This window comes from Piliocolobus tephrosceles, chromosome 14, assembly GCF_002776525.5.
Source record: "Piliocolobus tephrosceles isolate RC106 chromosome 14, ASM277652v3, whole genome shotgun sequence".
Taxonomy (NCBI): Eukaryota; Metazoa; Chordata; class Mammalia; order Primates; family Cercopithecidae; genus Piliocolobus; species Piliocolobus tephrosceles.
Window position 1 is genome coordinate 60,999,229 of NC_045447.1, and position 27,864 is coordinate 61,027,092.

Genomic DNA, 27,864 nt, shown 5'->3' on the forward strand with positions numbered 1-27,864 from the left:
TAGCAAACTAACACAGGAACAGAAAACCAAACACCGCATGTTCTCACTCATAAGTGGGAGTTGAACAGCGAGAACACATGGACACAGGGAAGGGAACATCACACACTGGGGCCTGTTGAGGGGTGGAGGGCAAAGGGAGGGATAGCATTAGGGGTAATACCTAATGTAGATGACGGGTTGATGGGTACAGCAAACCACCATGACACATGTATACCTATGTAACAAACCTGCATGTTCTGCATATGTATCCCAGAACTAAAATTATAATAAAACAAAAAACAATTAGCCAAGTGTGGTGGTGCATGCCTGTGGTCCCAGCTACTGGAAAGGTTGAAGCAGGAGGATGGCCTGAGCCCAGGAGGTTGAGACTACACTTAGCTGTGATTGCGCCACTGCACTCTAGCCTGGCTGACAGAGCAAGAACCGCCTCTAAAACAAAGGAAAAAAAGAAAAAGAATTTCAAAGTAAATAAGAGATCAAGTAAAATTTTCCTTTAAATACTTTAGGATTTGTTTTCTTTACTACAGTTCAATAATTGTTTTTTTCTTTTACAAGAAACTTAGCATTTAATAAACAAATCTTTAGGTACACTTGCTGAGTTTTGACAAAATCATGTGCCTATTTAACCCAAGTCCCTATGAAGATGAAGAACACTGCCAGTGCTCCAGGACGTTTCTGCATGCCCCTTCGCCCTCACTGCCTTCTCTCACTCTCAGTGGGAACCCCTGATCTGACTTGTTTTTCCCACTAAAGATTAGTTTTTCTGTCCTAGAAATTCATATAAATTAAATCATAAAGTATGTACTCTTTTGATTAATTCTTTCAGCATTTTTTTTTTTATTTTAAGACAGGGTCTCGCTCTGTTGTCCTGGCTGGAGTGCAGTGGGGTGAACATGGCTCACTGCAGCCTCAGTCCTCTGGACTCAAGTGTTTCTTTTGCCTCAGCTTCCCAAGTATCTGGGACTATAGGCACATGCCACCACACCTAGATAACTTTTGTATGTTTTTTTGTAGATTCAGGGTTTTGCTGTGTTACCCAGGCTGGTCTCAAACTCCTAGGCTCAAGGGATCTGCACACTTCGGTCTTCCAAAGTGCTGGGATTACAGAAGTGCACCACACCCGGCCAGCAAAATATTCTTGAGATTCATTTATGCTGTTGTGGTTGTGCAAGTGGTTCATTCCTTTTTACTGCTGAGTGGTATCCTGTTGAATGGTAATAACACAGTTTATCTACTTTCCTACTGATGGACCACCTGGGCTGTTTCTCCTTTTCAGTTTTATGAATGAGCTTCTGTGAACATTCTTATCCAACTCTTTTTGTGAATATATGGTTTTTATTTCTTTTGGATAAATACCTAGTAATGGATAAGAAACTTCCATACTTTCCCAAAGTGGTTGTACCATTTTACAGTGTCACCAGTAATGTGTGAGAATTTCAGTTTCTCCACTTTAACAACAGTAGGTTTTTTTGTTGTTTTTCTTTTTCATTTTACCTATTCTGGTCTATGTGTTGTGGGATCTCATTTTGGTTTAAATTTGCATTTCTGTGATTACTAATGATGTTAAGCATTTTTGTATATGTTTGTTGGCCATTTTTATATCTTTGTGATATGTATATTCAAATCTTTGCCTAGCTTTTCGGTTTTCTTTATTACTCAGTTGTAGATGATCTTTCTATATCCTGGATACCGGCCCTTTGCAAACATTGTCTCCAAGTGTGTGGCTTATCTATTTTCTCAATGATATCTTTCGATGAATGGAAGTAGTTGACTTTGATAAATGTCTAATTTACCAATTCCTTCCATTATGGTTATTACTTTGTGTGATCTAAGAAATCTTTGCCTTCTTTCAAGTCATAAAGACATTCTCTTATATTTCCCTCCAAAAAGTTTATAATTCTAGCTCTTATATTTAGGTTTATAATCTAGCTCAAATTATGTATGTGTATGAGAGATAGGGTTGAAGTTCAGGGATTTGTTTTTAAATCCAGTTTCCACCTTTCGTTCATTTAGGAAGTGCCACACAGGACACATGTATAGGAATCTAGCTGGTGGGTTTTTATCTCAGTTTGCAAGTTTGCTGCTGGGGCAGGCCACAGTCCAGTAAACAAAACTGACCCATCTATGAGCTTGCTCTGTTTTTGCATGCTTTTAGCAATCATATGTTGAGTGCCCGTCGTGTGCCATGCACTGAGGCAGTGGTATATGAACCCCCCGCTGTGGGGAAGCCAGACTCTGAGCAGGGGCTGCAAGTGTGTGGTGTGTGAGTGTGGGGAAGAGTAACGTGAATATGGACTTGCCAGGGGGTCCAGGAAGACCTGGTAGGAGGGATTTTTGAAATCAAACTTCAAGGAAGTAATAGGGAAGGCTAGGAATAGACTTTCAGGCAGAGTGAGGCTTTCCCGGGGCCTCATAAAAAGGAGTAGTGCAGAGTTAGAACATTCCAGAGTTGCACCTTCCTTCCCCCAGAGGATTGGCTCTCCAAGAATTGAAAGAGTTGTGGACCTGTTTCTTTCTGTGTCCCCCTCTGAGGTGATGAGGCCATTGCCAGAATCCTACCCCATGCCTCCCAGGGATGCCTTGATCAATTTTGTATTTTCTTGAAGAGGTTTCTGTAATTAATCTAAATAGTTTTTCACAGAAGAAATTTTTTTTTTTTTTTTTTTTTTTTGAGACAGAGTTTTGCTGTGTCCCCCAGGCTGGAGTGCAGTGGCCGGATCTCAGCTCACTGCAAGCTCCGCCTCCCTGGTTCACGCCATTCTCCTGCCTCAGCCTCCCGAGTAGCAGGGACCACAGGCACCCGCCACCTCGCCCGGCTAGTTTTTTGTATTTTTTAGTAGAGACGGGGTTTCACCGGGTTAGCCAGGATGGTCTCAATCTCCTGATCTCGTGATCCACCCGTCTCGGCCTGGGATTACAGGCTTGTGTGCTGGGATTACAGGCTTGAGCCACCACGCCTGGCCACAGAAGAAATTCCTTTACCTTTTGATTGACAAGGTAGGAGGGGCTGGAAGAGCCCATGAGGTGCTCTCCAGTAGCCACTGAACATATCCTTTGCTGCTCTCTCCCATCCCTCAGCTCTGGCTCTTGCTGGCATCCTTCCTGCCCACTCAGCCTGATGCCTGCCTGCGCATTCCAACAGGGCTCCTCTAATCAGCACCTGCCATCACCTGTCCTTAGCCTTGCATTGCTGCTGATCAAAGTCCCAACACTGGGCCAGCTGGGTCCAGCAGAGCCTCTTCTTGGCATTACTACTCCTGGAATCAAGTCTGCAACTCTTTAACATCCCCTTCAGCACACTCCCTAGAGTACGCTGTACACACCTTGAATCTTTTTTTTTTTTGACAGAGTTTTGCTCTTGTTGCCTAGGCTGGAGTGCAATGTCACGGTCTTGGCTCATTGCAACCTCTGCCTCCCAGGCTCAAGTGATTACCCTGCCTGGATAATTTCTTGCTGCTTTCACCACCAGATTTTTCAGAATCATGGTCTTTTGTCTCTTGCACCACTTCTTCAGCATTGAGTCCTTGGTCCCACCCCAGCTGCTCTACTAAAGCTGTTTTCTAGCCACCAAATAAGATGTCTTTTTCCCAGCCCTTATGACTTTTGATTCTTCTGTGGCATCAAACTGTTGAACATGTAAAAGTCTTTTCTTTGTTTGATCCCTGTGACAGAGTTTTCTTACTTTTTGTCAGTTTTCCTCCCAGAAACTTATTTTCCTTCTTTGCAAATATGGTTTCTCCAAGGTTTTGTTTTTATTCCTTCCTCTTCTCTTCTGGCAACTTTATTCATATGGCTTCGTTGTTGTTCCAGATGTCTTCCAAACGTGTGATTCTACAAGTCATCATGTTCAACAACCTGTGGACATTTCCATCAGAATTCTCTTCTCTTCTCTTTCCCTTCCTGCACAGATGGTCACCCCACCCCCTATCCTAACCCAGCGTTTTGGCAGGCATGGCTTAATTGATCAAGGTAGTCTTTTTCACTGAACTTGGTGGTAGCCTCTTAATCTTTCCAGCGTAGCACTCAGGCAGCGACTGCTAGTTGGTATATCATTTGCACCTATTTGTTATATGTGTACCAGATAACCATTAAGGTTGCTTTTCTCCGACTTACATTTCAGGGGTTGGCCTTGCTTTCTGTTACCCAATTTCTAGTTGCCTGAGGGGTTAGTCCTTGTCAGAGGTTCTGGTTTACTTATTTATTTTCTTAGACGGAGTCTCCCTCTGTCGCCCAGGCTGGAGTGCAGTGTCGCCATCTCAGCTCACTGCAAACTCTGCCTCTCAGGTTCAAATGATTGTCCTGCCTCAGCTTCCTGAGTAGCTGGAATTACAGGTGCCCACCACCACACCTGGCTAATTTTTGTATTTTTAGTAGAGATGAGGTTTCACCATGTTGGCCAAGCTGGTCTCAAACTCCTGACCTCAAGTGATTCACCTGCCTCATCCTCCCAAAGTGCTGAGGTTACAGGCGTGAGCCACCACACCCAGCTAAGTTCTGGTTTATGATCCCTGATCATTTCACTGGCACCATGAGTGGGGTATAAGCCAGAGTTATTCAGATTTCTCACACTGTTCTGATTCTTTAAAGATCTTAATAGACAAGGTGTAAGTAGGGAGTGTGACGTATCTTGCCTCAAGATTGCTGTAAAGTATATCTATGTCCAAAAGTTGTCTTAGTTTGCAATTCACAAAACTATTCTCACTTGTCCTTTGGCCTCCGGATCTATCATAAACAAAAGATAACAACTTTTAGTAAATAAATATTTTAAAAGTTTATAAATCACTGCAGGTAAACACAAATGTACTTTAGGAAAAGTGTGGGCTTTATTCTTTCCCTGAGGCTAATTGGATTGTGGGGTTGTTAAGACAAAACACCATTCCAGAGACATAGATCCTCCTTTGAGAAGGCCTTGCCTGTAGCATCCAGAGTTTTTGCTATTCCAGGCAGCCTAGAATCATTCTAAGCTATTAGCATGGAAGGATGACTTTTATGACTTGGTGTTTGGCCATCCTGGGCAGCTTCCCCTCTCCTAGGTGGAGAATGTATTTTTTGCACTGCTTTCCTCCCTTGCACAGCAGCTGTGACAGGTCGCAAGCTCTTAACTACTGGGTAAAAGGAAAAATGGGCTGCAAATCCTTTAAGAGTCCGAACTTTGGGTTTGAAATTGTATTGTAAGTGGAAGTCAGGCATGTGGGAGGTGATTGGGCCCTGGGGTGAAGGCTGCTGCTGACCAGCTGTGTGACCTTGGGCAGTAACTCAGCATCCACATCTGTATAATGAAGCAGTAGGGCTGGCTTATCTCTAGGGTTCTCCTAGATCTAGCATTCCATTTTCTTTATTTCCCTGGTTATTACCATTATTACTTTATCTAATGACACTCTTGTTTAAGCAGCAAAGAAAGTTCTGTGGGAAATCAGAATTTTAAAGAGGAGTGGAGTTGTATCTACTTGTTGGTCTGTATTGGGGTATTTTTAGGCTCAGTGGGAAAGAGGAGAATGTCTTGGAAGATTCTGAGTGTAGCTGAGGGAACTTGGAAGGGCAGACGGACTATTTACTGACTGCCCTTAGGTTTATCAGAGCAGCCAGAAAAGAGATTTGGTACAGGCCGGCATTCCATCAAGCCATGTTATGTACGGCTGTGATTTAAAAGCATAGGCTTTGAAATCAGGCTGACCTGTGCGTCCAGTCATGGCTTCATCACCTTCTGGTTATGTGGCCTTAAGCACTGGTTTTCCTATTTGTAAAATGATGATGATAGTGCCTTGCCCATTGCATTGCTGTGAAGATTAGATGCAATAGTATACAAAACTCTTAGCCTGTGTGGTGCATGGTAATTGTTCCATAAATTAGCCTATTAATTACAGCATGCTTGCTTTGGACAGGGCTAGGCATTTGAACTCCAGTACCTGATTTAATCCACATAAGTAGAAATTGTTATCTGCAGATTAAAGAGGAGAAGATTGAAGTTCAGAGGAGTTAAGTGGCTTTCTCGGTGTTACGCAAGTAGTGAGTAGCAGAGCTAGGATTGTGAACCAGATCTTCCTGCCTCTGAGCCCCTTTCCACAATGCACCCTGCCTCCTTGAGTGAAGGAGAACCCTCTTCACTGCCCACATCAGGCTAGGCTCAGGAGGGGATCCAGAAGACTGGTGAAGGCAAGACAAGTCATGAGTATCCTATGAGATGCTGCCCTTTTTATAGATTAGATTCTAAAAAACTACTGAAAGTTCATATGTTTGAAAAGCTCAAAGTCATGTTATACCAGCTACTGTTCAAGCTTCCAGTTGGTGGCAGGGGGAATGGTCATGCGTATGTTTTGATGAATAGCTTTGTTTGCAACCAAGAAAATTCTTAACATGGAAGTTGAGACTGGTCATGGTGCTTACACCCATAATCCCAGCACTTTGGGAGGCCGAGGCAGGAGGATTGTTTGAGCCCAGGAGTTTGAGACCAGCCTGGGCAACATGGCAAAACCCCATCTCTACAAAAAATAAAAAAATTAGCCAAGTTGGACGGTGGTGCATGCCTGTAGTCCCAGCTACTCGGGAGGCTAAGGTGGGAGGATTGCTTAAGCCCAGGAATTTTGAGGCTTCACTGAGCTATGATTGTGCCACTATACTCCACTCTCGGTGACAAAGTCAGTCCCTGTCTCTAAAAGACACACACACACACACACACACACACAAGTTTAAAAGTAGAGGATCATGCAAGGCTGTGCAGTAGAAGAAGAGGTGGGGGCATAATCCCATGTACACTCTGAGCAGAAGAGTCACAGCCAGTAACTGTGTCATGGGATCTTCAGCAGCTTTGTGGGGAGTCAGGGGTGGTAGTGGTAGCATTGAAGATGGGCCTGGAAGACAGAGAAAAGTGAGAGTGGCAGGAAAGTGAGCAGCTGCAGCTAGTGTTCCAAGTGCATAAAACTGAAATTTGGTGCTGTAGATCGAGATGAATTATGGAAGTAAGAAAAACTGCTTTATTTTTTATTTGTTTTAATGCCTATGATTATGTCATATGAAGACAGGTCAGAGAGAGTTTAAGAAAGAGACTGATATTGAATTAGTCAACAAAAAATATTTTTTAGTGTCTTTATCTTTCCTACACTTTTGGAGAAAACTTCCAGTACCCAAGTACTTGCAGTTCTTTTGCCTGTATCTTAGAATTTTAGATCTGCACTTTCCAATTCATATTTTTATGGCTTCATTGTTGTTCCAGATGTCTTCCAAACGTGTGATTCTACAAGTCATCATGTTCAACAGCCTGTGGACATTTCCATCAGAGTTCTCTTCTCTTCGTTTCCCTTCCTGCGCAGATTTTCACCCCACCCCTTATCCTAACGCAGGGTTTTGGCAGGCATGGCTTAATTGATCAAGATAGTCTTTTTCACTGAACTTGGTGGTAGCCTCTGAATCTTTCCAGCGTAGCGCTCAGGCAGCGACTGCTAGTTGGTTGCATTTGCACCTATCTGTTATATGTGTTGACCATTTGGAATATGTCTGGTCTGAACTGAAAGAAATGTACAAGACACACTGGATTTTGAAGTACAGTAAGAAAGTAAAATATCTCATTAATAATTTTTAAATGGATGTTGAAATGATATTTTAGGTATATTGGGTTAAATGAAACATTAATACATTAAATTCACTTGCTTCTTTTTATCTTTTTTAAAAGTTTTAGTTTTTTTTGGAGATACTACGTCTCCCAGGCTGGAGTGCAATGGCTATTCTCAGTCACAGTCATAGCACACTGTAGCCTTAAACTCCTGAACTCAAGCGATCCACCCTCCTCAGCCTGCTGAGCAGCTGGGACGATAGGCAGGTGCCACTATGCCTGGCTTTTTTTTACCCTTCTAATATGGCTACTATAATAGAAAATTAAAAATGATATATATGACATGGCTTGCATTGTATTTCCATTCGATGATGTTATTCTAGGGGAACCTCTTCCTTTTTTTTTTTTTTTTTTTTTTTTTTTTAACTTTTGTTTTCTTACCAGTGTACCAGTGCAGTTGTTACATTCTTTTTTTTTTTTTTTTGAGACGGAGTCTCGCTCTGTCGCCCAGGCTGGAATGCAGTGGCCGGATCTCAGCTCACTGCAAGCTCCACCTCCCAGGTTAACGCCATTCTCCTGCCTCAGCCTCCCAAGTAGCTGGGACTACAGGTGCCCGCCATCTTGCCTGGCTAGTTTTTTGTATTTTTTAGTAGAGATGGGGTTTCACTGTGTTAGCCAGAATGGTCTCGATCTCCTGACCTCGTGATCCACCTGTCTCGGCCTCCCAAAGTGCTGGGATTACAGGCTTGAGCCACCGCGCCCGGCCCAGTTGTTACATTCTTAAAGTTCTGTTATCCATTCTAGGATTGCCTGAGAGTCATAGATGACTTGAACTCGTTGTATGTCAGGAAATGTACCTGGTCATTTGGAAGTGATAGACACCTATCCTATATCTATGATTGGTTCGTGTACAACGTTCTGAACTTCAGATTTTTCATCTACATAACATAATGGAGATACTAGAACAGATATTCCCTATGCCCCCTTTCAATTTAAAAATTCTGTGATTCTAGGCTAGGTGTGGTGGCTCATGCTTGTGATCCCAGCACTTTGTGTGGCTGAGATAGGTGGATTGCTTGAGCTTAGGAGTTCAAAACCAGCTTGGGAAGCATGGTGAAACCCCATCTCGACAGAAAATACAAAAATTACCCGGGCGTGGTTTTGCATGTCTGTGGTCCCAGCTACTTGGGAGGCTGAGGTGGGAGGATTGCTTGATCCTAGGAGGTTGAGGCTACAGTGAGCTGTGATGGCACCACTGCACTCCAGCCTGGATGACAGAGTGAGACCTTGTCCCAAAAAAAAAAAAAAAAAAAAAAATTCTATGATTATAGCTTGGAGCCAATGCTCAGAATCAAGTATTGTTATTATTTCTGGGTTTCATCGTAAGGTCTCTACTACTTTCTTTTCCAAGTATCAGAAAATCAGTGTTATGTCCTTTGACCCCTGGGAATTGTGAATTCTGGAGTGGAAAGACTTTAGAGAGTTCTGTTCTGGTAGGCTAAATAAACCTCCTCTCTCCCTTTTCCTTCCTGGCCCATGGCTCCATCTGGGTTTGTTTGCCGGTGTACCTGAGCAAGGTGGTGAGGGGAGCTCTTGGAATGACACAAGTATCACAGAGCTTGAAGAAGTTTCAGTTCTTTGGATCACGGCTTCCAAGCTTCATTTTAAACGCCCTAGTCAGGGCAATTCTACAAACGTTCTTTAGATACTAATTAGTTCTTAAACATTGAGAAATCTGTCTTTACCTTTTTGACTCTACTAATGTTAGAATGAATTATTTTCTGTTTCTTGATAACTTCTAGATATCTTTCTTTCAGCAGATCATCCTCTTATACACTGTTCATCCATCTATTAAATACATATATAATATTGGCTAGCTTCCAAAACAAAAAGATGTCAGACTTGATCTTTATCCTTGAGGGATTCCTGGTTAATGAGGGTTGGGTAGATCACCAGTGAGAAGACATGGTGCTGGGTATCTTGAGAGGGGTATTCAGGGCGTTCATGGTGCAGGTAGGGAAAGGAGATGACTCCATGAGCACACTCAGGCAATGAAACATTTATTTTTGCATAAGAGTTTTTGATATTTCAAAGTGAGACAAGGTTTCAGTTAACCAGCAATAAGGCAAAGTCTGCTGTATAAATATGTTGATATAATTCCATTTAATGGAACATCAATGTCTGGGTAGAAGCTTGTTGCTCTACTGAAATCACCTTTCATGATGCTGATCATATTGCAGTATTTTGCCATTAAATGTATTTTTCTTTTGGAATAAATCCTTATAGTGTGTTACATTTTTTAAAAGTAACAATATGGAAAGGGGGTTATATGAAAGTAGTTTTACCAGTTTAAAAAACAGGGGCACTGAAAAGGGAAAATAACACTCTGCCTGTGGAGCTTGTTTTATTGTAAGTGCCTGAAACTAAGTTATCCTGAATAAAATCTTGACTTTTCTTTTAGAGTGTGGGTGAATAAAATATACACGCAGAGGTATTTTTGGTAGCCAGTGCTTCTTGGCTTTTGATTTGAGGTTTGTAGGAATCCTAAAAAGATAGGGTACTGGCTGGCTCAAATTGAAATCTCAGATAGTTGGACTGATTGTGAGCACAGAAATGGCAATAATATTTAACATGTATCTACTGTGGGAGATGGGTTGTTTGTTTACTATGCACACAGAACAATTTATCTCTTGAATTTACAAAAGACACTTTAAAGCACTCAATTATGTGCCAACAATTAGGAGATATTTTATTAAAAGTGTATGACATAGAAATACATAGCTTTGTACATTAAATGCCAAGAATGTGCATTCTGAAAAAGAAAAACCAAACTTTTATCTATTGTATTTAACATTGTGAAATTTAGATATTCATACTATAAGGACGGCATATTTGTGAAAGATTTTCCTTGTCGATGATGAGGAATATCTAAAATATTTACCACGAATCAATACTGCTTTTACAATACAAATAAAGAGTAAGTGAGGCAATTTCATGCCATCTTAAGGCATTTCTGATAACAAATCTATAGGTGAGAAGAAAATAAGTAGGGATATCTCTAATGGTACTTGTTAATATGCAATTCTAGCCATATGAACAGTACAGGTGTTGATGATTTTTCTCTGGGGAGTAGATTGAAGAGAGGTACATAGTAACCACAACGGTGGCAGTAATATTTATATAAAAGGTTGAACTTACTAACAGGAGCAGCATGCCAGCTGTTGCCTGGAAAATAGCTTTACATTAGAACAGTGAGGAGTCCTTGGTTTCTTTCTCTGATTTTATCTCCCTTCCCCCATGTACTGCCCCAAAGTATTGCATTTTAGTTTCTGTGATTAAAAATCAGTCCAGTGTGAAAATGGGTAAACAATTCTATGCCATTCCTGAAGGTAGCTAAGTTGGAAAACACCAGCATGGAGTTTTTGCTGATGTGCTGGTGCCTCATGATGAGAGGGATCCCAGCTGGATTGTGAAGATTGTATGTGGGCATATACAAAATTGATAAACTGCCTTCACTTAGTTTTTGACAGTTTTAACAGCTGCCTCAGTCCAGCTGTAAGTGGTAAGTAAGTAAGTAAGCTTCATTTACTATCAAGCATGTAAAATGGAAAAACTCACTATAAATTATAACTGCTAAATACTATCTATTTATCATTTGTTCAATTCATCCCTAGGCATAAAGTTTATTTAATCATTCACTTATACACACAGTCTTTCATTCAATAAATATTTACTGAATGTGCTAGTATACAGTAAACATTTACTGAATGAAAAATTCAGGATATAATACACAGAGATGTACATGTACAATGAACAGTGGACAAGGTTGAAAAATGTACAATGTACACGTACAGTGTAGCAGTGAACAAGGCTGATAAAGGCCCTGAGCATGACAAATGAGACAATAAACAAACTCGCCAACAGACATGCCAATCACAGGTAGCTGTAAGTGATGGGACAGGCACACGCAGGGTGATGGGAGAAAATATGTGCTACACGCAGGGAAGACTGGTGGGGAGACGGGATGCAACGGCGGGGTGGTTCCTGGGTATAAGATGATTGGGGAAAGTCTTTCTAAGGCTGTAATAACTGAGGTGAGACCTGAAAGAATGAATGAAGGAGACTTTCGATGTGAAAGTGGTTTCACATAGTCAGTGGTGTTTGGTGGACTGAGAACTAAGGTGGTTTTGCTTTGAATGATGTCATTTGTGTACACTGATGATATTCTGAGTTGACTCAGGAGTCAACCAGTTAGAAAAGACACTGGCTGGCCCTGTTGGAGAACCTTAGAGCACCCTGTTAGGTCAGTAGTAAGCCCTGAATTCCTGGGCTGTTGGGAGACCTCAGGGGAGGACCTGAGGCAGCTGGGTGGCACTCGGAGAGGTTGGGGTGGCACTCGGAGAGCTTGGGGACACAGCCGTTTCTCTGTTATACTATGGAATTATTTCCATGCTTAACACAAGCAATGTGGCATCTGTAACAGCTTGTGTGTATTTCTGTGATCCAAGGAATTTTTATTAACCTATTGTAGTTACAGACCACCTTTATATCCTGGCCACTTCACATAGTTTAGTGGAAAAAAAGTAAGGGTTGAATTCTGGTCTTCAGTATTGGCAGTCATATGATTTTGCAGTCTGAGTCACATTTGGCAGAAGTACTCTAGCAAATTGAATTTATTTCTCCCAAGAAGGTAATCAACCTAACTCTGTGTCTTTTATAGGCGGCATCACTGTCCACATCTCCCTACCAAGATTTATGATAAAACAGAGAAACCATGTCTTCTCTCCGAATATACCGAGAACTACCCTTTCTATCACTCTTACCTGCCCAGAGAGTCCTTCAAGCCAAGGCGGGAGTACCAGAAAGGGTCTATACCAATGGAAGGCCTGACTACATCAAGGTGAGGGCAAACAGTATTAAGGTATACGGGTACATACAACACTAACGTAGTAACATGCAGTGCTAACGTATAATATTAATGTGTTGTGCTAATGTATTAATATGCAGTATCAACATATAATATTAATGCCTTAATGTACTATGTCTCTGAGAGAAAATCCTGCATTTATGAGCCTTCTCAGTTTTTTCCAAATTTTCTGTTAAAGAGAAAGGATTCTTGCTTGCTGAAGTAAAGGGTGGGGAAAGGCTGGATTAATTTATATAATAAAGGATTGGAGGTTAAGAAAAATATTTAAGGGATGGAAAGAGTGGGGGATGTTGCTGAAAAGCAAGTTTTGGGCTTTGTTACATGAAAAGCTCCAGGCCAGCTTGGGTAGGTGGCGGGTGGTGGTGGTGGTGGTGAAAGAGAACTTGGCAATAGAGAAAAAGTAAGCTTTTTTTTTCCCCCTTAAGATTATGCTGTAAATTTTGAATTGGGGTTCTCCTGAATGTTCTTCAAGAAATATGAACAAATAATGTTTTTCTTTTAAATTATTCTTGACTCCCAAACTAAGATTTTTTAGCTCTAGTTCTGTGCGGAGGCAGAGCCACACAGTTCAGTATATTAGTGTTGCAGAGGTGTTTGTACTGAGGGGGTGCAGAAAAGTTATCAGTTCAGGGTTGTTCTACAGGCAAGGCTCTTGCGGATTCTGCTGTGGACAACTCAGTGAGTGACCTGTGACTGGTGATCTAGTAGAGCAGAAACATCTTTGAGTGCAGTTGGGCAGTCTCAGATTGTATAGTTTTGTCCTCAGCTGAGCCCTGAAAGATTGATGTGTTCTCTGCCTTCCCTGTTCCTCATCTCCATAAAGGGCAGGGTTGCTGTGAGATGGAGATGTTGGTGAATATTGACTGTTCCAGCACAATGCTTGCACATCAGTGCCTCAGACCTGGTGACTTTTCTTCCTATTGTTCCCCTTTTGCTTCATAATTTTGTGCTAGTAAAGGTCCCAGATGGTTTAGGTGAAGCAGAACCATTCTAATTCATTCTGCCTTCAGGTTTGCTCCAGAATAGGACTGGAAACGTCTCTTGAGACTGTGAGTTGGAGGTACTCTTCTCTACACAACACTGCCATCTTCTAAATCCACAGGAAGTCCGTGTCTGGGTAACGGGGTAGGAGCACCCACAATGGGAGAAATGAAGCCAAAGGATTCCTGAGCTTAGTGGAAACCACTGGACAGGGGCTTGAGAGTGAGAGGGAGTTGAGGGCCTTGTCTGATGCTTGAGTTGAATCAGGCCACTTTTTAAAAATATTTTTTTAAAACAAGGTTTCCTTCTGTAGCTGTGGCTGGAGTACAATGGTGTGCATCACTCAGTGCAGCCTCGAATTTCTGGACTCAAGTGATCCTCCCTGCTCAGTCTCCTAGTAGCTGGGACTACAGGCATGGGCCACTGTGCCCAACTAATTGTTAAACTTTTTGTGGAGACAAGGTTTTGCTGTATTGCTAAGGCCAGATAACTATGTTTATTCTAACCATTTATCTTAAATGATTTGGTTTAAACAGTGTTTCTGTTTTGGAACACTCTGGTTAAACAGAGTGTTCCAAATCATCTTAAATGATTTGGTTTAAACAGAGTGTTTCTGGGTCCTGATGTATTAAAACATTGTAGTTTATGCAGCTGTTTTTTCAACCTATGATTTATTAAACAATATGAACACTAAAGTTTGGGCTTCATTTTGCCAGGAAAACAGTACTCTTTGTCTCTGAGAGTCTGAAGACCCTAATAAGAAGTGTGAACCATTTCTGAGCATTGCTTTTGTTTTAGAAAGCCCTGGTCAACACCAAGTAAGAGTCCTGGGCACCTGTATAAGGGACATGTAATCAGTAGGAAAGGATAAGAGTAGTACTGAGGGGTGGCTTGCAAATATCTTGTTCGATCTCCAGGGGTGGGTCTTTCTCTCTCTTTATATCCAGTTTGCAGGAAATGAAGAACACTTTGTGAGATGTCTCGTTGGCTTCAGACATTGATATATTTCCTATTCTGAAAGTATAGACAGGGATGATTTGAAGGTTGGTTGGTGCGGGTTGCTTTGTTAGCTGCCCAAAGCTTAGGAGAATGAGGACAAACCCTTGGTCTAGGGTGGGAGCCCTGCCCCAACATCTAGCTCTGAGGCCCCCAGATGCAACTCCAGATAGCCTCCCTCCTCCTGATGGTGCTTCGCTAAACAAAAACTTATCCTCTGACCTGTCCTAAATTATCCTTGCCTTGTATCACTTACAACAATAAACATATCACCCAGAAGGCCCCTCTGCCTCTCCCGGAGCCAGAGTAACAATAAATATCATGTACCTCAAGTGTGGCTAAAGTAGAGGAAAGCAGACTGTGCAAGAATTTCCTAAATAAGCTGTTAATGAACATAAGGGCCTTAAAAAGAAAAAGTGGTAGGATCAAGGTTATACACAGGGAGGAAAAAGAGCAGATATGAATCTCTTTTTATTTCCCACCCTAAAAAGAGAAGTAAGGGGCAAATGAGTAGAAGACATCTGTGTTCTCTTTTCTACCACAATTTCATTATTTCTCAACCCTGTGCCTGCCATAACGGGCACTATTTTTCGTAGACTGAGAACAAAATTATGCCACTGTCAGGAAATGTAGGGAAGCTACCATCTGGTGTTCCCCTGGAGGCTTACAGGGGAAGGGATGCGTCAGCCCTGTGTCTGCACACCCCTGTGTCTGCACGGATTGTTGTCACCCCTCTGCTCTTAGGACTCTTATTACTGGAACATCCCACCCACTTCTTTATCTAAACATTGACCTTGCTTAGTTTCTGAGGTTGGACGTGAGGCTCCCACCTGCTGAACGAAAAAGTCACGTGGTCCAGGACTTGGCTGAGTTTGGTGATTAAGCCCAGACACACACACACAAAACACCTGGTTTCTGGAAAGGTTATCATCCCAGCGTGAGGCATGATTACAGCTGCACACAACTCGTACTGACCATAAATCTTGGGGATTTACAGCAGGTGCCATGAGGGGAATGCTTGTGATTTCCAGGCATTTTTAATGTGAAACGCTTTCTTGCAGCCCTTGGTAATTCTCTGGTGTAGAATCTGCCTTTAGTTCAGATAGACCTGAGATCAGTTTATGAATAAGAGGTTTGCACTTCAAGCCTCATTTCCCCGTCAGCATGGTGACATGTAAAACACTGGGACCCCAATTTGAGACATTCTGTTAGCTAAGCCAGTTCCCTAAAGATGGGCAAAATGAACAGCATTGGAAGAAAGAGGTGAGTCTTCAATGGTGTTGGGTAGAGTGGAATGGAGGCACAGAGTGAGGAGATAGAATTGAGTTCAGACTCGATGGGTGTGGCTGAAAGGCAGAGGGCAGGGAATTGGTAACATCATTTCTATCACTTATTGACAAGACTGCTTGGTAAACCAAGGAGAGTAAGGGAGGGAAGAGCTAAGAGAGAAAGGGCATTTAGTATCCTCTCCAAAGGTCAGGAAAGAAACAAGAGAGTTAGTACCAGGCTTGAGTCTTGCACTACCCATTGAATTTTGTATATATATATTTTTTTGTTCAAAAGATACTTGACTCTCCTACTCAGAGCTGTACCACTGGGCATATACTTAGCCTCCATAGCCTGGGCCTGAGAATTAGTGTGAACACAATGCAGATAGAGTTCTCGGCACTGGACTTGCTTGGGCAATTTCAGAGCCTTTGAATTGTCTCTACTGTATTTCTGATTAAATTTGTAGACATTTTGGCTGGTATTTCTTCAAGTAATTTTTCTTTCATGGATAATCTATTCATTTTTTTCCCCCAGTCTTTTCTTCCCCTCCTCTGTTCTTCAGATTGGATAGTTTCTATTAATCTAGTTTAAACTTCACCAACTTTTTCTCCCTTATCTCCATTTTATGATTTAAGCCCATCCAATGAATGTTCTACTTCACATATTTTGCAGTTTTAGAATTTGCATTTGATACTTTTTAAATCTAGTTTCTATTTATTTTACCTTATTTCCTATCTTTTAATTCATTATGGCCTTACTTTGCTTTCCTTATTGAGCATGGTTTAAAAAGCTACTTTAAAACCCGTGTCTGCTAATTCCAATGTCTGGTCTGCTTGGAGTTGGTCTCCATAATTATCTTTTTTTTTTTTTTTTTGAGCATGGGTCAGATTTTGGGTTGATTTTTGTACAGTGAGAATGTTGTTACGCTGTGGACACCTTAGATACTTGTTTGCATTGCTCTAAAAAGTGTTTTTATCTTTGGTAGGCAGGTAACCTGATTTGATTTACAATACAAATTCTGTGTCTTGGCTGGCAGCTCAAATCTCACTTCAGTTCTTTGGCTTGAAATCTACCCCATATATGTGAGGTCATGCAGAGATTTGGGCCCAGTTTATGTACAGAATTTAGGGCTTCCTGTCTTTGGCTCTCTCATTTCCAGGTTTCTTTCCTCATTTTCCAGCATCTGTGGTTGCCTCAAACTTGGTCCTCTTTTTTTTTTTTTGTAAGACGGATTTTCACTCTTGTTGCCCAGGCTGGAATGCAGTGGCACCATCTCGGCTCACCGCAACCTTCGCCTCCTGGCTTCAAGCGATTCTCCTGCCTCAGCCACTTAAGTAGCTGGAATTATAGGCGTGTGCCACCACGTCTGGCTAATTTTGTATTTTTAGTAGAGACGGGGTTTCTCCATGTTGGTCAGGCTGGTCTTATACTCCTGACCTCAGGTGATCCGCCTGCCTCGGCCTCCCAAAGTGCTGGGATTACAGGCATGAGCCACCGTGCCCGGCTGGCCCTCTGGTTTTTGTAGTCAAGAAAAGATAATCGGCCGGGCGCGGTGGCTCAAGCCTGTAATCCCAGCACTTTGGGAGGCCGAGACGGGTGGATCACCAGGTCAGGAGATCGAGACCATCCTGGCCTACACGGTGAAACCCCGTCTCTACTAAAAAATACAAAAAACTAGCCGGGCGAGATGGCGGGCGCCTGTAGTCCCAGCTACTCGGGAGGCTGAGGCAGGAGAATGGCGTAAACCCGGGAGGCAGAGCTTGCAGTGAGCCGAGATTGTGCCGCTGCACTCCAGCCTGGGTGACAGAGCGAGACTCCGTCTCAAAGAAAAGATAATCAATAAAGATCTGCCTTTTAGTTGCCCTGCCTGACACAGAGTGGAGCTGACCTTCAGGCTAGAAGCTTTGCATCTTAAATAGTTAATGGAAAATGGCACTCAAACAGTGCCATTTTCTGCTTCCACCTGTTGGCTCTCCCCAGAATCCACCTTTTTAGAGCTTTAAAGTCATTTGAAATAGTTTGTCTGGAGTTTATATGAAGTGGTGACAGATATTCGCCTCAGCCTTAGTGGGAGTTGAGGGGCTCAGAGGGCAGAGAAGACAGGTGCTATGTAACTTGGATGCTGGAGTGCATGGGCTTGGAATCCCATCTGTTATAGTGAAGGTAAGGCAGACTCTGTGTCCCATAAGGACCAGGGGCATGAATCAAGCCCTGTGATTCAGCCAAGGATCTTTTGCAGCACATTGGGATGGACTCCCCAAGCTGCCTAGGATGGGAGAACAGTTTCTCTAGAAGGGTGCCTTTTGACATTGGGAAGTTTGAGAATTACCTGTAGAAGTGACAAAGTCAAATCAACTGACAAAGAGCAGAACCCCATAGAGGAGATGGAGAAAAGATCATGAGGAGTGGTATCACAGAAGTCAAGGGAGAGAGAACTGAAAAATTGAGTGAGAGGATGGATGCTTTGAACAAGCACAGTGGGATAAGGATGAGAAGCAGCGGTTGGGTCTGGAAAACAAGTGATGCTTGGAGTATCCAGGAGTGAGGGGAATCAGATTTGATGGGTGAGACATGAGGAGAGGAAGGCAAGTCTGTACTTGTAGACAAGACTTTCTGGAAGAAAGAAGGGAAAACCGGAGGAGAATGGAGCCCAGTGAGGATTGTGTCTTATTTTACTCTTTACCTTTAAAGATGGGAGATAACACTCAGTGGAGAAAGGAGGCAGTAGGGAGGAAGAGAGAAAAGCACGGCCTAGGAGATGGTCTATAGAAGAGGTTCCCGAGAAAGAGGGCAGGGGTGAGAGAGGTTGGCTTTGGCCAAGAGGAGGAACTCCTTTTAAGATGGATTCCATTTTAATATAATTGATGACTTGGACACACTAACAAATCTTGAAGTTTGCATAAATAAGCATTAAAAACAGGTTTAAAATTTGTGATGCATGGCCCTTTTGTCATGGTGAAATCTTCATTTCCCACTGCCAGGCTCCGGACCCTGGCTCACTGTTAGGTTATTTCCTCTTTCCTTTTGTCAGAGTCTTGTCAAACACCTTTTTTCAGCTTTGCCAAATGATTTGAAGTCAAGTTGTTATGACTTCCCCAGCAGGACCACTCCAACCTTTCACTAAACTCTGAGTTTAACTCTTGGCCTTCCCTACTCTATAACTTTTATAGCTACTTACCAAAAAGAAACTTACTTCTCTCACCAGTTTCTTTTTCTTGGTTCACGTCACATGTGCACAGAGACTGGGAAGTGTACCACAGAAAGAGAGGGGAGATCCAGTGTTCTTAAAAAGAAAAGCTAGTTAATTTGAGCAATTCTGGGAAGACTGAAATACAGACTTTTCTTTTACGTGAATTTAAAGGCTATAAGATTATGTGTGATTGGGGACATGCAGTTATGTTGGGTTAATGACAGGTTTCAGTGAATGTTCTCAACATAAAAACATAATGAGGAAACACATAAATTCTGATTAAATTCACTCCTAAGCCACAGTAACTATGTTTAGGTAGGTTATAAAAAAGTCAAACTTTAAAATTTTTCTTCTCTTAAGAAGTAGATACTGCCTTCCCCCACCCCCACCCCCATAGTCATTTGCCTTAGTTATAGCTGATCAATAAATTAAACCATAGAGGAAGACTTACAAATGTACTTAAATTTTCTACTGGAAAAGACGATTGGCTTTTGTCTTTGGGAAACCAATTTCAGAATGGTCTGTGAACTGGTGACTTTGGTTGTGGGCTTTTGTCTGCTCTTTTCCAGTAGAAGCCGTGGGAGATGGGCAGTAGATGTGCTTTAGTTTTCAAGAGGCTGGCAGCCTTTGAAGGGAGGTTTTTGCGGCATCCCTGAGAGGAAGCTGGTCCTCTTGGTCAGAGTAACTGAAGAAGAGGCTGCCATGGACTCTGTGTGCAGGGTCCCCGAGAGTGGCAGGCTCACAACTGGAAAGCATTCCTAGGTGCTTTGAGGTTGGGTGGGCTCAGCGTGGCAGCTCAGGCACTCATAGGCGCCCAGCTTTGTTCCTCATTGCTTGCCCTTGGTACCTCCTGATACTCCCTGGAAATGAATAGGGTGCAGGCTTAGGTAGCCATCACTGAACACAGGCTTTTATAAGGGTTTAGGAATGTGTGGTCTCAGGCTGCCTTGAAATCTGTCCATCTCTTCTGGGAGTGAGGAGAGCTCAACTTCCCTTGGGAGCACTCCTTTAGAATGTACACTCTCTGACCAAGAGTCCCTTTCCACTCAGCTGGTTTTCAGATGGAGTTTTCTGGGCATTTCCATTTGTCTTTGTAGCCTAAGGACTTACCCTCTTAGTTCCCTGTTACAATTGGTTTAGTGCTGAATAGACACCAGGGTGTAGTACTTGTTCATTGAGAACAGTAGAAGTAGGAGCTGACCCTTGGCTTCCTGTTCAGTCCATTCCCTCCATAAGCCCCTATATACACAGTCAGCTTCCAGACACGTCAGGCTAACAGCGGGGCCCCTAGGAAGGGAGCCCAGGCTGAACGTCCTGTAACTGCTGCTAAGATATATTTTTAAATCTACCCAGAGGGTATTAGGGGAGTTCCACTGAAGCATCTCCCATTTCCTCCTTAGAGCCCTAGAGAGACTAATTCTCCTGCTTCCTAACTTCCTCCTCCCATCCCACCAAGCATTTTCAGGACCCGGTTCGGGTTTACTGACAATCATGTGTATAATTCACGCAAGACAGGTTACAGTGGAGCGTGTTACCTTTGCTAGTCAAGCATGGCTCAGTAATGCTGCTCCAGATTTTGGCCGGGAAGTTGGTTTTATTGGTGTTTGGGCCTAATGTTTTCCTGTCCGGAAACCTTCCCCTTCCCTTGATAGGGCTGTTCTGGCAAGCACCATCAGGGAAAATCTAACTTCCCTTTGTCCAGTAGAATAAATGGGTTCCAGGCAAAAACAGTTCGTTGTGTGAAGCAGACACCCTTCAGAGGGAAATGTTAGCATTGAGAGGTGGGAAGTTGCGAGTGCCCTGGAGGGCAACACAAGTCCAAACTAAGCCCTGGCTCCTTGGGGCGGTTCCTAGTGGGCATTGCAGTGAGCATCTGGGCCTTTTTATCTGGGATACTTTGGGGAGGGACTGCTTCCTGTTTAGCGAAGACCATTATACTTTTTCGATCCTGTTGTTTTGGTACTCCCTGAAATAATGGGGGTGCTGATACCAGATAGCAGAGAAATGAAGGACTTAGGGTCTCCAATTATTTCACTATTTTCCTCTTCTGGGTTTTCTGTAGGCTAAGCAGAAGAAGGAGATAAACATTAGCAGGAGAAGCTTTTGGGAACACAGAGAAGGTGGTGGAGGTACCTGAAAGGAAGTTAGCTCCACAATGAAGGGGTTGTGTGGAAGGAAGGTGGAGAGCGCAGGGGTAGAAGTAGTGACATTGTGGTTGGAGTGCAGGGTGCTTAGGTGGGGTGGGGATAGTGAGAGACAAGGGTGAGTAAGGCAGGAGCCAGGTCCAGAAAGGCTTATAAATTATGCTAGGAAGTTGAATTTTACCTGGAAGAGTTTTAAACTGGGGAAAGCCATCTGATTTCCATTTAGAGAGTTTATTCTGGCCACATTATGGGGATTGAATAGAAGTGGTAGAGATGAAGGAGGAGGCTCAGGTGGCAGGCTGTTACCTGATCCAAGTGAGAAATGGTCAGGGTCTGGACCAAGGGGAAAGAAAAACCAATGGGATGGTGAATGATAGGCTCTGGGGCCGTGAGGAAAGGAGGTCAAAGATGTGTACAGGTGTCTGAGTTGGGTGAGAAATAATTGATGGTACCTTTCCCAAAAGTGGGAAATAGAGGAGAAACAGTTCAGGGGAGCGGGGAAGGCAGGTAGAGTAGAACATGACTTCTCAGCAAATGTTTATAGAGTTGGGTTGAGCAGAAAGCATAAGCCTTATTGCAAGCCAAGGACCCCAACAGCATGCACTTGCTTCCTTACAGGAGAGATTTTGGGCCTCACAAAGTGGCACCAGTGAAGGCCCACCAGTATGACAAGTTCGTCCCAAGTGAAGAGAATATGGATTTGCTCTCGACGTATAAGAAAGATTACAATCCCTACCCTGTCTGTCGAGTGGACCCCATCAAACCTCGGGACAGTAAATATCCATATAGCAACAAGATGGAGTGTTTGCCTACTTATAAAGGTGGGAGAGCATAGAGGGGCAGATTGGGGGAAAGACAGGCTGAGCCTGTGTGTGGGCCAGGAAACGTGTTTAATGTGCAAAGTCACTTAGTGCAAGAGTTGGCAGACTACTTCCTACGGACCAGATCTGGCCAGCAGCCTGTTTTTGTATAGCTGGAGAGCTAAGAAAGGTTAAACATTTTTTTTGATAATTGAAAAACAAATCAAAAGGCTATCATTTGAGGACTGTGAAAATGATATAAAATTCAAAATTCAGTGTTGGTGTTTTATTGGAACACAGCCATATTCATTCACTTACACAGTATCAGTGTCTACTTTTTGCACTATAGTAGCAAAGTTGAGTAGTTGTTGACAGAGACACCACATTCTGTGAGGCGTAAGATGCTTAATACCTGGCTCTTATACAGAATATCTGCCAACCCCTGCCTTAGCTTGCAGTTTGAATCCTTTATTGGGGGAAGCATTTCAAGTTCAAGCTAAGTTAGTTTCTACCACTGATTAAGTGATTGATTCATTCATGTGTTTAAAAAAATATATCAAAATGTAACATACATACGGAAAAGTATACAATTTATAATTATACAGATCAATAAATTTGCACTGAACAAATCCATGTAAATAGTACCCAGATCAAGAAATATAACATTACTACCCCATTTCTGTCACCCTCCCCAACGAGAATGTAACCATTATTTTAACCTTTAATACCCTACCTTAAATTAGTTTTGCCAGTTTTGAACTTTATATAAACAGGATTGCTTCTTTCTTTATTGAGTGTCTATTGATATTACCTACGAGGTGTGGTCCTAGAAACTGAAGGAAGCATAATGACCTGTCCTTGACTTTCTGGCCTAGCGGAGAGACAAGATATGTGGTCATATGTGTTGTGCTAGCAGACAGCCACTCTATGGAGCTCAGCTGCAAAGACTGAGACCATGAGACTGGAGACCAGGTTTGTCATCAATAACTCATGCTTATGATACCCACCTTTGCCCTAGGGGAGGACATGCTAAACAGTTCACAGACCTCTAAATGCTGTGAAGAGAGAGGGCCACTTTTCTTTAGTCAAGCCAAGCATTTAGGGTGAAGATGGTGGTGGAGGTAGGGAGGTTGGAAGGATGTGAGCTCCTAGAAGGGCCTCTAATTCTGTCATCCTGGAGGACCCTGTGCCTAGTTGAGTTTCTCTGATTCTTCCAGGAACTGAGGACTGGATTGGCATGGGCCTCTTCAGCAATCTGAGCTCTGCCCTTTTATTTTCTTTAGCTTCCTCCTCTAACACTCACCCATGGCTACTTTTGGTCAAGCCACCTTTCGTCAGCAGTACAAAAACTGATTAATATTCTGAATGTTATCATACCCCGAAATGGCCCCACTTCGGAAGCCTTTGTGCACGTTGGCATCCTGTCCTCTGGGCTTGTCCTCTTATCTCCTCCCACCACGCTAGTCCTTGGCCCTGTTGGGACCTCCAGTCCACTGACATCTCAACCCTCCCTCTTACCACCAGCCCCTCCTGTGTCTGTCCCTCCCCACGGAGTATACTCCATGGCCTATCTTTGGAGCCCATCTGCTACTGATAGCCGGGACTCCCTCTCTCTTCAGCCCTTTTGCTACTTCCTCCTGGCAAAGCCCTAATCCTGTTTTCTCCATGTCTATAGCTGGGCACACACTTGAGCATATATCCAGTCTTGTCAGCTCTTACCCATTTTCCACAGAAAGGGAGCAGAGCAGTCTTCTAAACATGGCCATCTGACCTCTCCTGTGTATGAAACTCCTCAGATAATCATTTGATAAAATCATTATTTTATCAAATCATATGATCCTATTACGATAAAAACCCAAACCTTGACTGCCTCCTCTGATGCTTTGGAGGTGCTGGTGTCTTAGCCCATCTGCTCCAGCCCCAGGGCCTTCTTTCAGGTCCCTTCCTACATTTCTTTTCTGCTTCAGGGCATTTGTTTAGCACATGTGATATCTTCTACATAGAATCCTTCTGCTTCCTTGATCGAGCACTTACCCTTTCAGCTAGCTGCTGAAAGATCACATTCGCAGCCCTTCCCTATGTCAGACTGGATGCTATATGGGTGCCTTGCACTCCCCTGTCTTGTCATTCATTGTGTACTTTTAATGCTTCCTTTAATGGCCAGGCTGTAAGCTCAAAGGGGCAGGGATCTGTTTGTCTTTTTCTTTGCCAATTACCCTCTCACAGCAGGCACTACACAGGTGCTTTACAAAGGAGTCCATACAACCAGGTGTATGACCATGGGCAGGGTGTTGGGGGGCACTTTTGCCTCTACTGAATGCATTCTTCTCCCTTTTAATCCAGTGTTTACAAGAAGACCAGAAATAAGGCACCACAGACATTGAGCAAGTGGGATAGAGGAATGAAACTGCAGTAAGCGCTTTCCACCGTTGGTGGAGGCAATAAGGGACTCTGATAGGGCATATCCAATGGCGGACTCACCTCTCCTCTACACTGTCTTTGTGTGCCCTGTTGGTTTATGAATCTTAGTATAGGGAGAGACTCTTCAGAGCTCCTGCCTGTCAGTTCGGTTCCTTGTCTTCCACCTTTCCCTAGGTGCAGGGAGAGGTCTGCGAGTGAAAAATGCTCCTTGCTTGTCTTGGGGATTGGCAAGGATGGAGGAGGTCTACCTGTAGTATTTAAAGAGAAGTCCTCCCTACTTATCCCCAGCAAACTACTTACCACTCAACACACACACACACACACACAAACGCATGCATGCACGCACACCACCACACCCCACCAGTACTCTTTCCTTAATCTCTTTCACTGCCAGTTTCCCCTGTCTCTCCCTTTGTCCATACAGCTACATCTCAGGCTGTCCTCTTCAAACTACAGAAGAGTGAGTATTCCACAGCTTAAACTGAATCATGGCTGACAGGGTTTGGGTCTCTGCCCCCAAGAAATCTCATGTCAAATTGTAATCCTCAGTGTTGGAGGTGGGGCCTGGTGAGAGGTGATTGTATAATGGGGGTGATTTCTAATGGTTTAGCACCCTCCTACCCCCTTAGTACTGTATAGTGAGTGAGTTCTCCTGAGATTGTTTAAAAGCATGCGGCACCTCCCCACCTCCCCGACTCACTCTCTCTGTCCTGCTCCTGCCGTGTGAGACGTCTTTTCATGCTTTGCCTTCCACCATGAGTAAAACTCCCTGAGGCTTCCCCAGGAACAGATGCTACCATGCTTCCCGTACATCCTGTAGAACCATGAGCCAGTTCAACTGCTTTTCTTTATAAATTACCCAATCTCAGGCATTTCTTTATAGCAGTGCAAGAACTGACTAATATAATGGCTGACTTCCCTACTGACAAAGTTAAAATTGAGAAAATCCTATTTTCTTTCTCACTTTCCTTAAACTTCTGGTACCTGTTAACTGCTTGCCTACTTAAACAGAGTTGACAAATGAACAACAGTCAAGTCTCAACTGGACTGCTCAGAACCAGGCATGCATAGATGGACAGGGTTTTTGTTCTTGGAACATGTGCATTTGAGGTTGGATTTCATATTTTCCTCTGCAATTCCGATTTTAAAACAAATCAGTATGTAGCTAAAGGAAACATATTTATAGTTAGATGAACCTATAGGTACCAGTTTGCAACATGTGTGTCTTATGAGGTTTTTTTTTTTTGAATACTACTTTCTTAGTTCATTTGTGCTGCTATAACAAAAATACTTGAGACTGAATAATTTATAAATAAGACATTTATTTCTCACAGTTCTGGAGGCTGGGAAGTTCAAGATCAAGGTGCTGACAGGTTTGGTGTCTCGTGAGGGTCTGTTCTCTGCTTCCAAGATGGTGCCTTGTTGCTGTGTCCTCATGTGGTGAAAGCCAGAAGGAAAAAAGGGCCTCGGCTGGCTCCCTCTAGCCATTGTATAGCAGTGCTAATCCATTCATGAAGGTGGAGCCCTCATGATGCAATCATTTCCCAAAAGGCCTCACCTCCCAATACCACAATATTGGGGATTGAGTTTCAGCACATGAATTTTGGGGCACATTCAGACTATAGCAAATAATTACATTCTATTAGTTGAAGTGGTTTATTTGTTCTGTCACTCACCTGTGATAGAAGGGCTTCCCAAACTGCCTTGAATGCCCAACATCTGTATTCCCATCATCTAACACAGGGAATGACACAACAAAGTGTGTTAAGTGAGGGAATCAGTGGGTGAATGGTTCTGAACCATTGTTTACAAGGGCTCCAGGTGACAGAGGTTGGAACATCTACACAAATCCCCATCCAGGCTATTACCCTATGGGTCCTGGCCAGGAGCAGAAGTGAGGATTGAGAAGGCCCATGCCACTTACCATGTGGTTGGATCTGTCCTTAATAACCCCATGCATTTGTGAGGGGTCACACCCTTATCTCTTGGTATATCACCCCTTGGGTGACTTGTTTGTGCCTTGTGAAAATTTGCTGCTTTAGTAAGTCTTTTCCATAGCAATGTTCATGTTTTATGACCATATATTGATTCTCCTCCTCCTCCACCACCCAAAAAGAAACCAAAGACCAAGGTTATTAAATACATGTTTCAATGGTTGCCATCTAGATTTTGTCTATATAGTCTGCTTACATTTGTTCCACAGAAAAAATATGAAATCTTTTGTTCCCCTTTTCACTCTATGGCCAGCACCTTTACTGGGGTCCAGAAAACCACCAATAAAATATGCTTTAGCAGCATTTGGTTGTAATTTGTGACATTTTCAAAACACTGTGCAATTGGAAAGATTGAGAGTGTAATTACTTGATGCTCAGCTTTAGGTTTAGCTGTTTTTTTTTTTTTTTTTTTTTTAGGCACATTATTGAATGGAATCCCTTTTAAAGAAGTTCTTGCCAATTACCCACATGACACTCTGGCCCTGAAGGGCTTTACTGGCGTGTGAATAGTTTGTCATGTGAAATTCTGAGGTTTTTCAGGGTCCTGTGGAGGATTTTGGTAATAAATGCTGGGTGGAGGAAGTCGGGAGGCTTGGATAACAATGTGGTTTCAACTACATTGTTGGGTATCAGAAATCACATGAGGCAACTTTGAGCTTAGAAACCTGTTTTCTTAACACTTCATCCATCACAGAAGAGAGCCAGAAAAGCCCTGTCCTCCCCACCCCCAGTACCTTGAAGCAGTGTGTAGGCATCTACAGGTAGATGCCTCCATTTAAGTGCGGCCTAGAGTCTGGGGGCGGGGTTGGGGAGGAAACATGTGGTTTATATTCAGCAAGATGGTTCCCTCCAAGGCCCCCTAATGCTTTCAAGATGCTGTGATAGAGCCATTAATAGCTCTTGGAGAAAGAGTAGATTTTCAATTAAGATGAAGCCAATTTTGGATAAATAGTTGGTAGTATTATCAGCCTAAAATAAACTTAAGAGTGTGCTGGGGGATGGGCGGGGGGTGGATATCAGGACTTCTGGAGTGGAGGAGTAAGGAGCTTGGCAAATTCTCTTCCCAAAAAGCAATGACAAAACTGGACAAAATGGTGAAAATCAACCATTTCTAGACTCTGGAAATCAACCACTGGTATGCAAAAAATTGGGAAGCATTTATTAAAGAAAAACTATGGCACCTTGGTTATTAACACTAGGCGTCTGTGATGTTTTATTCTGGGGCTGCTTCCATCACCCCATCCCCACCCCCACTGTTTCATCTGTGTAGTGGCTCTGCCTGAGCAGGCTAGTCTGTGGAAACAAGCAGCTCTGCTGTCAGTGGGGCCTGACTTGATTGGGAATACAGTGCATACCCAGGGGTTTCAGTAAAAACAGCAGTGATCTTAATGGCAAGAAATCAGGGAAGACAACTTCTGAGTTAGTCTGAGGCTGCAGTGCTAGTTGTGGCAAGCAACAGACCAGCAAACCAGCTAGGAATTTAAGAAGGGAGATCCAGAGAATGAGATAGGCACAGTGGATCTTGATAAGCTCATATGTGTTCCTGGTGGTCTGGAAGGCTGTGCACATGGGCAAGGCTGTGTGCAGGCTCAAGGG

The 27,864-nt window shown here is 43.1% G+C and overlaps 1 protein-coding gene across 1 annotated transcript in view; it reads left to right on the forward strand.

The window, feature by feature from the left end:
• Window positions 1–27,864, forward strand: part of SAXO1 (stabilizer of axonemal microtubules 1) — a 122,402-nt gene that overhangs the window by 87,225 nt on the left and 7,313 nt on the right. Inside the window, exons 2-3 of the mRNA XM_023190027.3 lie at window positions 12,267–12,446; window positions 21,672–21,874. Of these exons, the coding sequence (XP_023045795.1) occupies window positions 12,424–12,446; window positions 21,672–21,874 (226 nt within the window). The 5' untranslated portion in view covers window positions 12,267–12,423. The remainder of the gene's footprint in view (window positions 1–12,266; window positions 12,447–21,671; window positions 21,875–27,864) is intronic.